Source organism: Ictidomys tridecemlineatus, chromosome 3, assembly GCF_052094955.1.
Source record: "Ictidomys tridecemlineatus isolate mIctTri1 chromosome 3, mIctTri1.hap1, whole genome shotgun sequence".
Lineage (NCBI taxonomy): Eukaryota > Metazoa > Chordata > Mammalia > Rodentia > Sciuridae > Ictidomys > Ictidomys tridecemlineatus.
In genome coordinates, this window is record NC_135479.1 from 23,826,611 (window position 1) to 23,838,039 (window position 11,429).

General features: G+C 48.8%; 1 protein-coding gene across 4 annotated transcripts; it reads left to right on the plus strand.

The window, feature by feature from the left end:
• The first annotated feature begins 832 nt into the window (after positions 1-832).
• Positions 833-11,128, plus strand: Cdk5rap3 (CDK5 regulatory subunit associated protein 3). Of its 4 annotated transcripts, none has more exons than XM_005321733.3 (14): positions 833-931; positions 1,131-1,176; positions 3,862-3,993; positions 4,160-4,260; positions 4,822-4,870; positions 5,527-5,705; positions 5,907-6,043; positions 6,264-6,408; positions 7,001-7,102; positions 7,513-7,591; positions 8,168-8,256; positions 9,964-10,169; positions 10,522-10,693; positions 10,805-11,128. In XM_005321733.3, the coding sequence occupies exons 1-14, from the start codon at positions 926-928 to the stop codon at positions 10,868-10,870; spliced, it is 1,509 nt and encodes a 502-aa protein (XP_005321790.1). In that variant the 5' UTR covers positions 833-925; the 3' UTR covers positions 10,871-11,128. The 4 variants fall into 4 exon arrangements, with proteins under 4 accessions (XP_005321790.1, XP_077898277.1, XP_040124805.1 ...); XM_040268871.2 differs by having other exon boundaries at positions 904-951; XM_040268870.2 differs by lacking the exon at positions 833-931 and adding an exon at positions 985-1,003.
• Positions 11,129-11,429: the final 301 nt, after the last annotated feature.

An 11,429-nucleotide genomic window follows, 5' to 3' on the forward strand; every position in this document is an offset into this window, starting at 1 on the left:
ATGTTGCCATTCTTGCTTCCAGGATATCCCTCTTGCAGTTTGTGGCCTGTGAAGCTTGTGAACACCCTTCTCCACATCACCCCTCGTTCTACAGCTCTTCATTTAAGACTCATTGTAGGTGTTCTCCACCCCCCACCCCTGTACTGGCGATTGAACCCAGAGGCACTGAACCCAGAGGCACCATACCACTGAGCTACATCCCCAGTCCTTTCTATATTTTATTTTGAGACTGGGTCTTATTAAATTGCCCAGGCTGGCCCCGAATGCGCCACCACTCCTACCCTAGGTGTTATCTTTAGGATGTCTCCCTGATCTTCCCTCTTCTCCCTTCCCTCCCTTAAAAGTCCAATAGAAGCAGGTGCTCAGCCCAAGTTTACTATCAGAAGGCAAAGAATGAGAAGTGTCAGAAGAGATCTACAAATTGCTGTAAACGGTAAGGTGAGGCAAGGAGGCAAGAAGGCATTTTCAACTGTCTCGGAAAATGTCGTCAGGAGGGCGCAGATACCCCTTCTGTACGTCCCTATCTGAGGACGCGTAGGTCAGTACAGAAGGGGTATCTGCGCCCTCCTTGGGAGGAAGGAACGGGGACCAGCTCTTGGGCGCCACCTGCTGTGGCCGCGTCGCCACTGCAGCCCTTTCCCTGCACCCCTTCCCTTGCGCTCTGCATCACTGAGCCCGCCTCACGCCTCCCATTGGCTGTCCCCTATTCTCCCGCCCTTTCTAGACTCAGCCATTCGGAGCCTCGGGGTGGACGGGGCTTGAAGCTGGGGATGACGCGTGCGCCCCGATTGGCTACGCGGAAGGCAGCTACGTGGCCGAAGTAGGCCCGTTTGCGCCTAAACTGAGAATTAGTTACACCAGCACTGGATTGGTGGTGGGGCGGGGCGGGGCGGGGTCTCCGGCCGGAAGCGGAAGTGGAGGAAGGATGCAGGTGTGGAGAAGAGGGTTGCGGTAACTGGGAACTGGCCCGGGACCCTTTTCCTGACTCTCTGATCTGTCTCCGGTGCTCAGCCTTTGCGGGCCCGTCGCTCTGGCCCTTCGGGGAGGCGGTTGGGACACTGAAATGAGTGCGCGCGGGGCGCGTCCCCTCCACGCGCTCAGGAGCCCCTCCCCGCCGTGTTTCCCACCAGGATCTTCAGCACTTACCCATCGACATCCAGACCAGCAAACTGCTCGGTAGGAGGGGGCGACCCCGCGTAGTCGGCTGTCGGGGGAGGCCTGCTACTTGCCCCCTGCCGCCAACAGCCAAGAGCTCTGAAATTGTGGGTTGAGGTGCTGACCGCCTACCTTATTCAATGACCAGACTAAGAGCAGCGGGGAAGAACCGCAGAGTGTCTGTACTTAACCAAGGTTTTCTACTTAAACATGTGTTATCAAATCATATTATTGAGTGACAGATGATCAGTTGTCAGTGGCAGATTTGAATTGAAACAAGTCTGTCTGGCTCAACAATGCCCTTTGCATTGTCGGGAAAAAACTTTACCATCTTTAAAAAACTTCCGTTTAGGTGTACACCACCAGCTACTCAGGAGGCCCGGGAGGTGGGGGGAGAGAAGGATCACAAGTTAAAGGCCAGCCTGGGCAATTTAGCTATAACCTATTTCAAAATGAAAACTGAGAAGAGTCTAACTAGAGCATCCTAGGTTCAATTTTGGATTCCAATTTTTTTTTTTTTAAAAGCTTTCCCCAGGCGCAGTGGTGCATGCTTATAATCCCAGCGGCTCCGGAGGCTGAAGCAGGAGGATCCTGAATTTAAAGCCAGCCTCAAGGGGCTAGGGTTGTGGCAGTAGGCGAGGCCCTGGGTTCAATCCTCAGCACCACATAAAAATAAATAACTAAAATCAAGGTATTGTGTCCAACTACAACAAAAAATGAATATTAAATAAATTTTTTTTAAAAAGCCAGCCTCAGCAAAAGCAAGGCACTAAGTAACTCTGGGAGATCCTGTCTCTAAATAAAATATAAAATAGGGCTGGGCATGTGGCTCAGTGGTTGAGCACCCCTGAGTTCAAACCATGATATTCCCCCCCCAAAAAAAAAGCTTCCATCTCCCCTTGATTTTAGAGAGAAAAGGGACTTCAAATTCAGTTGGAAATAGAAATCTTATCTCCCCACCCTCCCCTTTTATGAGGATTGAACCTAGGGCCCAGTAGGTGTTAGGCAGGCACTGTACTACTGACCTACATCCCTAGCACTTTTTGTTTTGTTGTGAGACTGGGTCTTCCTAAGTTGCACAGGCTAGCCTCCAGCTTCTGCCTCAGCCTCTCAAGTAACTGGGATTACAGACACAGTACAACCAAGACCAGTGAAAGTAAGTAGAGATCTTTTAGTGGCCAGACCACCTCTATCTGGTCTACATACCTCCTCACCAGTTCAAAACCAAGGAAAGACCTCTTCATTCTGACCATCTCAGGGCATATGTACAGTCCTGGCATTTAAAAATATTCATTGGACTCATCAATTTAATGCCAACTTGCCATGAAGATAATCAAACACAGCCCTCTGCTCCTCATTTTATGACATCTATGAATTTATGTTTTTTTTTGGGGGGGGGGGGACAGGGTCTTGCTGAGTTGCTCAGTGCCTCACTAAGTTGTTGAGGCTGACTTTGAACTTGAGATCCTCCTGCCCCAGCCTCCCAAGCCTCTGGGATTGCAGGCATGTCCCACCATGCCCAGTGATGAGATTTTTCTTTATAAAAATTTTAGAGGAACACAGGAGAGGGAATATTACTGATACTGGAATGGGATCATAGTTTTTGACCAGTTGACAGATTTGTTAGCAAAAGGCCATGGTTCTAAATTCGTCACTATGTGGGGCCATTTAGGGGGCTAGGAATGTAACTCAGTGGTAAAGCACTGTATGGAGCCATTTAGTCCTGTGTGATGGCCACCAGTGGACCTTCTTTGGCCTTACTTCACACTTGTCCAGTTCTTCAGGCTCTGTGTGCTCAATGTTTGAATTTGTATTTGGAAATGAAAGAACCAGTAAATGAGCATTCACTGAGTTAGCTCTCTACCAGGTACTGTTTTATGTACTGGACATTAAAAAATGAAGGTCACATGGCTGGTTCTGGTGGTATGTAGTCCCAGCTACTTGGGAGGTTGAAGCAGAATCACAAGTTAAGAGGCCAATCTGGGCAACTTATGAGACCCTGTCTCAAAAAGGACTGGAATGTAGGTCAGTGGTCAAGCACCCCTGAGTTTAACCTCCAGCACCAAGAAAATAACCAGGACCATCTAATCACAAAACCTAGCTCTTAGAGTTCTCTTCTATTGAGGAAATGTGGAAATGTGCTTGGCTCTGAAACCACAAAACAGCCCAGACTCCTTGAGGTCAGTCACATTTATAGTCATGTGTTCAGGGTGGCACTTCATTGTGAAGAATAGAATAGTGTTATTTAGTCCTTGGGGCGCTGAAGGTATTAGGAGCTTTGTAGTTGTTCATTCATCCGGTTCTTGGCATAACTGCCTGTGTTTTACATTGTCATGGTTAATCCCAGCCCTGAGGACATGGAAGTTGAGCAGCATCCTCTGTCAACAAGAAAGATATAATTACCCTCAGAAGCAAAATATGGAGAATTTAGTGTGGTAAAAGTTGCACTTTCCTGTCAGGACCAATTTAAAGGTTTGCTTTATTTCTGTGTTGAGGCAGTTGCTCTATAAAAATCACTGAGGATAAAGACAGGCCACCAGAGTCTGTCTAGCCCCAAACCTTTCTTTGGATCTTTCTTCTCATCTTCCCATACCTTAAACAATACAAAGACAACTTTTAGTTAGTTTCTCAGTGTGTTAAGCTTGAAATAGTGATGGCATTTAGGTGGTATGAAGGTATGCTGTGATTTGGGTGTTTCTCGTGCAGACTGGCTCGTGGACAGAAGGCACTGCAACCTGAAATGGCAGAGTCTGGTGTTGACGATTCGAGAGAAGATCAATGCTGCCATCCAGGACATGCCAGAGAGCGAAGAGATCGCCCAGCTGCTCTCTGGGTCCTGTGAGTGCGCTGCGGCTATGTTGCCTGAGTTCATCGAATGATGAAGGGGGAGAGCTACATGGTGAAATTATCGGCAGTGTAGGACCCATGGATCAGCCACCTGCAAAGGCCAGAGGAGGTGGGAAGATGTTGTAATCCTATGTCCTCACTCCTCCTTGTCTTCCAGACATTCACTATTTCCACTGCCTGAGAATTGTGGACCTTCTCAAAGGCACTGAGGCTTCCACAAAAAACATTTTCGGCCGGTACTCTTCACAGCGGATGAAGGCAAGTGTGGCCAAGGGCTGGTAATGTGTGGCCCCAGTCCGTGAGGCTAGTGCCTCTCTAGTCTTTTTATAAAGATTTATAGACATGTCTACATAGATTATGTCCTGAACTTTCCCTCTGTCCTGTAGTTTATGCTAAAAGTATATCCTTCCCCTGGGCTTACATTTTCTGACCTTCCCCTTTGGGGATCACTTGTTAGCACCATGCTCTTAAAAGTATGTGGCTGGGTGTGGGGGCACACACCTATAATCCCAGCAAATCAGGAGGCTGAGGCAGGAGGATCGTAAGTCCCAGGCCAGCCTTGGCAATTTAACAAGACTCCATCTCAAAATAAAAAGACCTGGTGATATAACTCAGTAGTAGAGTTCCCTGGGTTCAATCCCCAGTACCCCCCCAACACACATACACACAAAACACCCATATGGTCTAGCCAGCATTAGTTTCTGAAGAAGGCAAGGATGTTGTGTCTAATGAAAAGGCTGGAAGAGCCTCCCCTGTCCAGGGAGTGAACTGTGAGGTGACTGCTGAGTCTGGCTGACCTACTCTTTCTGTTCTACTCAGGATTGGCAAGAAATCGTATCCCTGTATGAGAAGGACAATACCTACTTAGGTAAAGTGGCCCTAAAGTAGCCCAGGCATCCACGGGGAGGCCCCCTCCCAGAGTTCTGAGGACACCAGGCTTATAGAAGACACAGTTTATGGCGGGGAGAGACTGGAGTGTAGATGTTGCCTATTTGTAGGTGGGAAAATCAATTCCACAAAGTGCTAGGTCAGGAGGAGGATTGGGCAAGTAATGGGCATTTGTAGCCTGACTGAGCAAGTGCCTGACCTGCTTTCCCTCCCTTGGTAAGATGGGGTGTGCTTCCCCCCACCCTCTTTGAACCCTATTCAATGCTAGGCTGAAGAGGCATGGGTCATATTGGGTGCCTGAGAGAACAACTAAAGGGTCAGATGTACTTTAGGTTGTGTTTTTGAATAGTGTAAATAATCATAACAGCTACTTTTTACTAAGCGTCTACTAAACGCAGGGAATTGTGCTTGGGGTTTCATATGGATTTGCATGGTAAATATTGTCCCTGTTTCACAATTGAGAGTTGGAGTAGAGAGGCTACTTAACTCATCTCAGGTTCCACAATAGGGAAGGGGGTGCTAGGGAGTCAATCCCTGCTCCTAACCCATCATGCTAGGGCATCTTTGTGTGCATCCTTGGGCATACTTGCCTTAGGGTGTGGGTGTCCTGGGGTGAATTTCCTGGATCCTCCTCAGTGGAACTTTCTAGTCTCCTGGTTCGGAATGTCAACTATGAGATCCCCTCGCTGAAGAAGCAGATTGCTAAGTGCCAGCAGTTGCAACAAGAATACAGCCGCAAAGAAGAGGAGGGCCAGGCGGGGGCTGCTGAGATGCGTGAGCAGTTCTATCATTCCTGCAAACAGTATGGCATCACGGTGAGCAGGCGTTGTGGTTGAATGGACATCTGGGTGCCTTGTCACAGTGGGAGGATGCCTGAGCCCTGCTCCTCTGCTGCCAGTAAAGACTTCCTTCTTGGCTGGGTTGTGCCCCAGTGTCTTACCTGTCTCTAGTCTTTAGCCTGTTAGACTCTTCCTTCTGCCACATCTGCCTTGGCTCCCCTTCTCTCCCCTCTCTAGGGAGACAATGTCCGAAGAGAATTGCTGGCCCTGGTGAAGGACCTGCCAAGTCAGCTGACTGAGATTGGGGCAGGGGCTCAGTCCCTGGGGGAAGCCATCGACCTGTACCAGGCCTGTGTAGAGTTTGTGTGTGAAAGGTAAAAAGGACTTCAAGCTTCTCTGTAGCAGGGATAGTTTGCCTGTTCTCCTGTCTCTTTTCCCTTCTCCATGCATGTTTTTCCCACATGATATGTAAGCAATATTGTACATACTTGAATCAGTGGGAGTCTTGCCCATTTGACCATGTGACCCAGGCTAGAGCCCAGTGTTGGCTTCCCAAGTGGTTAGTAGGAGGGTCAGTTGTGTGCTTTATTGAAGCCCCACAGAGCAGGTGTTGCCGATGCTGCGGTACGTGCAGAAACGGGGAAACTCAACTGTGTATGAATGGAGGACGGGAACAGAGCCGTCTGTGGTAGAGCGGCCACGCCTGGAAGAGCCTCCTGAGCAATTGGAAGAAGATGCGGTAAGATAGGCCTCATTAGGAGCTGAGTGAGTGCTCTTTGCCCCATCAGCACACACTCTAAACTCTGACCTGAATTCAGAGTTCTAGAGTGAATGGGGGTATTGTTTTGATGTTAGGGGTTGAACCCAGACATCCCCAGCCCTTTTCAATTTTTTATTTTGAGACTGAGGCTCATGAGTTTCCTAGGATCTTGCCAAGTTGTAGAGGCTGACCTCAAACTTAAAATCCTCCTGCCTCAGCATCCTGAGTTGCTGGAATTACAGGTGTGCACCACCACACCTAGCATAAAGGAGGTTCTTGTGAGCAAAACTATTGGAAGGAAGATCTAGAAGACTCTGTTCCTTTACTTTTCTGGCCTTCTTACTACCAGAGTACAGAAAAGTGCTAAAGAACATCAGTAGGCTGGCTTTTGTTGAACGAGGAGCCCTTCAATCACTTGAGCTCTCTGAAGATGACTTTCTTCTGGGAACTTGGAGCCTATTGCATTTGAATGTGTCCTCCCTATAAAAGCAGCTAAGGCCCGTGGGAAAGCAAGCCCCCTTCCTTTTCGTTTTACACGTCTTATTTGAGCTAACACTTTTTTGCCTTCTAGATTGACTGGGGCGACTTTGGGATGGAGACAGTTTCCAATGCAGGCATCTCTGCTGAAGCCTCTGGAATCGACTGGGGCATCTCCCTGGAATCTGAGTCAAAGGTTAGGACATCCTCCCAGTCCTTCTCTTTGAGGACTTTATGTGGTCCGGCTTCAGCCATAGAAAAGTGTTGTCTGTGTCTGTAAAGGCTTCAATCCAAGTTCACAACCCCAAGGCCAGGTGCAGTCTAAGGAAGGTAGTTTCAGAAGTGACATGTCAGAGTTTGGACCTCCTTTCTCTTGTGGTTTGGAGCAAGAGGTGGGGGTAAAGGCAGGTGGGAACCTGAAAAATGGGGATAAGGGTGACAACATAACTGGGCCCATACTTGCCATCTTTGTCACCTACCTCAGGGTTGTAGACTTTAATGCAATTGGAGTTTTCAGTCATTGAACTTTTCAAAGCCTTTTGTCTCTTCCGGCCCCTTGGGCTTGGGGAAATTCTCCCAACATTGGGTTCTTTGCTCTCCATCCAGGATGCTGGAGTTGAGGGGATAGACTGGGGAGATGATGCTACTGCTTTGCAGATCACAGTGCTTGAAGCAGGAACCCAGGGTAAGTGCTCCATCCCTGCAGCCCTGGCAAGAGTGGGGTGCTCAAGGACCCCCGAGTCTAGGCACAAAGAAAAATAATACTGTTGAAATTCAGCTTCTTGCACATTTAACTGTTTCTCAAAATCTTGAGGATGTCAGTGGAGGGAAACACAGGAAATTTGTTGAACTATTTAGAAACTCTCGAACTTTCTAGAGACTGAATGTGGGTCACCTGTACTGATAGCGGGGACTCAAGGGGACCAGCTTGGTCCTGAAGTCTGATCACCAGCAGAGAGACTGTAGCAGTGACCAGAGCCACTAGAGGGCAGTGCAGGACGACACTTTACCTCCCACTGCCCGGCTTAGTGCTCCTTGAAATCCAGTTCTGTGGTTCTCCCGGCAGGATGAGGGTTAGCGCAGGAAGGCCTGACTAGGCCTGAGACACCTGGGGAAAGTTAACCTTTCCCCTTGGGGAAGTGCCTTTAGTGCAGTGAGTCTGTCCATGGTAATCTGTCAGGGCTTCTCAAACTTTAAGGTGTATCTTTTTCTTCCCCAGTCCTGTGATCCTTCCTCACTTCTCTCCCTCTCTTCCTGGCAGCTCCAGAAGGTGTTGCTAGAGGCCCAGATGCTCTGACACTTCTTGAATACCCTGAGACCCGGAATCAGTTCATTGATGAGCTCATGGAGGTACTGTCACCTGGGGGATGTGGGGAGGCCTTGCTTCAGCACAGGTGGCATCATTCCTGACCCCTGGCCTGACCTGACCCTATTCACGTGAGGGATGCTGAGTGCCTTCCATGTCCTGGAATAGGAGCCTAATGTATTAGGATGCCCCCATTCATTTCAGCTCCATGTTTCTCATACACCTCCAGAGTGTCTGGCACTGTCTTAAACATCCAGAGCTTGAGCAATGAACAAGACAAAGTCCTTGTTCTCATGGAACTTATGTTCTAGCAGGAAAGCAGATAAGAAACAGATAAGTATGCAGTTTATGTTAGATACTACTAAGTAACACAAAGAAAGCAGGGGAGGGAGACAAACGTATTGTTGGGCAGGACTGTGGTTTATATCTGGGGATCAAGGAAGTGTCATTGAGAAGGTGACTACAAGTCATGACTGTAGGCAATTTTGACATGCAGGTATCTGACAGAAGGGCTTTCTAGGCAGAGAGAACCACTATAAAGGCCCAGAAGTGGAAGCGTGCTTTGTACATTTGAGCAGCAACAGGGAGGCCATGTGGCTGAGCAGAGGGCCCTGGGTTTGGGGAATGAAAGAACAGCTCAGAGATGTAGAGTCAGAACTGTGGTTTGACTTCATGAGCTGGGAAGCTGTCGGAGGTTTTGAGCAGGTTGGGAACCACATAATATCTTGTGCTGGGTGGTGGCTCACAACCATAATCCCAATAGCTTGGGAGACTGAGACAGGAGGATCTCAAATTCAAGGCCAGCCTGGGCAACTTAGCAAGATCCTGTCTCAAAATAAAAGAAAATAAGAAAGGACTGGGGATGTAGAGCTCAGTGGCAGAGTGCTCCTGGGTGCAATCCTTAGTACCACAAAAACAACTCCATCTCATTTAAGTTGAAATACAGGGCTGGGGATGTGGCTCAAGTGGTAGCGCGCTCGTCTGGCATGCGTGCGGCCCGGGTTCAATCCTCAGCACCACATACCAACAAAGATGTTGTGTCCACCGAGAACTAAAAAATAAATATTAAAAAAAAATTAAAAAAAAAAAAGTTGAAATACAATTCCTGTGGCTGAGGTTTTGGCAGCCCCAATAAGAAGCTGGTGTTCTCGGCTGCCCTTTTGTTATAGGATTGGAAAGATGGGGTCTATCCTTCTGAGTGGACTGCAGGTTGGGGGAGACCCTCCTGAAAGATCTCAACCCTCACTGGGTTCTGTCTTTCTCCCCAGAGAGGCTTTTCTTAGCCTCAAGGGATAAGCAGGACAAACGGTATTGAGATTTTATAGCAGAATAAGACTGAATAGATATGGCCCTCATATTCTTTCTGGCCTTGTGTTAATCCAGGGTTTCTCAAACATGGATTCCTATTCCCTGAATCTCATTCCCCTCATGAAGAGAAAATAAATACCTTCACTAGGATGGAGAAAACCTTTGAATCTCTTCATTCTCATTATCTGAGCCACAGGCTAGGGAGAAAAGATGGAAGTCTAGAGCTGGACTGGCCTGAGGTCAGAATGGGGGACCGCAGAATGATGGTGGAGGTTGCTGCACACTCTTACATTGCAGTTGTTGAGTTTCTAGCCATGAACATGTTCAGTGATAACTGCCTCACCCAAAGTCCAGCCCTCACTGCTCCTTCTCCCAGGATGAGCAGCCTGAGGACTTAGCTTCTGAGTTCTTTTCTTAGTTTGAATCAACTCTTCTGTCCTCAGCTCGAGATCTTCTTGTCCCAGAGAGCAGTGGAGATGAGTGAGGAGGCTGACATCCTGTCTGTGAGCCAGTTTCAGTTGGCTCCCGCCATTCTACAGGGCCAGACCAAAGAAAAGATGGTCACCATGGTGTCCACACTGCAGGATCTGATTGGTCGGCTCACCAGTCTTCAAATGCAACATCTGTTTATGATTCTGGCCTCACCAAGGTCTGGCTAACCTGATGCTAGGCTCCATTATCTTGAGCTCTTCCCCTTATATTCCTCCTCTTCTTCCATGACCCCTTAAATCTAATCCCTGCATCCCATGACATCACCTCCTGAGGATAGAGGGGTTTGCGGGGGGGCAAGATAGGAGTGGTTTGTGTATACAGGCAGGAAGGATCTACTTCCCAAGTAGGAAGGGGGACCTAGAATGGGTATTCCTTACAAAACAAGGACTTAAGTATATGAGGGTGAGAGGCAATTAGGGAATTGGTTTGTGAGCCTCACCTGTCCAGCAGTTGGATGGAGATGCTCAAGGTGCACAGCTCTACCAATCCTTACTGAGTGCTCTGCACAGGTATGTGGACCGAGTAACAGAATTCCTCCAGCAAAAACTAAAACAGTCTCAGCTGCTGGCTTTGAAGAAAGAGCTGATGGTGCAGAAGCAGCAGGAGGCACTTCAGGAGCAGGCAGCGCTGGAGCCCAAGCTGGACCTGCTGTTGGAAAAGACCAAGGAGCTGCAGAAGCTGGTAAGATAGGACAGGCAGACCCCTCACATGGGAACCCCCCACCCTGTTTCTACAGAAGGAGGCATTGCACCTGCCTCTGCTTCCTGCCCACTTGGTACTGCTATCTTTTAGATTGAAGCTGACATCTCCAAGAGGTACAGCGGGCGCCCTGTGAACCTGATGGGAACCTCTGTCTGACGTTCTCCCTCTGTGTTCCTCCTGTCCATCTCCCCAGCCTCAGATGGAGGTGGGACTGCCAGGGCTGATGTTGTGAAGCCCTTCCCCTCAAGAAGCCAGGCAGGCTGGAGGACAGAGAGCCAGAGGAAGGAACCATCCCCTGGATGGGGACCTGGCACTCTGCAAGAAACTGTTTGGCTTGGCCCTGTGGCCTATCAGCCTGAACCACAGCTGCTGATTGTAGTTAGTTGAATTGGACTTAATAAAAGAGCAAAAGACTCTTGGTTTACTGCTGACGGTTACTTATATCACTTCATGTGTTCGTGATCCAGGTGGCCTCCCTGGGCCATCAGCTATCATATCGAGCCCCAGGCTAAGGGTTTTTCTCTTTTGCTTCTGGTAATAAAGGGGACCCCATTAATACTACAGATGGTTCAGCAAGGGGTTCTGAGAAGGCTTGGGCAGCTGGATTTCTGTCTCCATAACAGTGGGCCTGGGCTGTCCCACTCCGGCCAGCAGCCCGAAGGGAGCACTCAAGTGGCAGCCCTGTTGGAGCCAGAAAAGCTGTATTTTCCTCTTA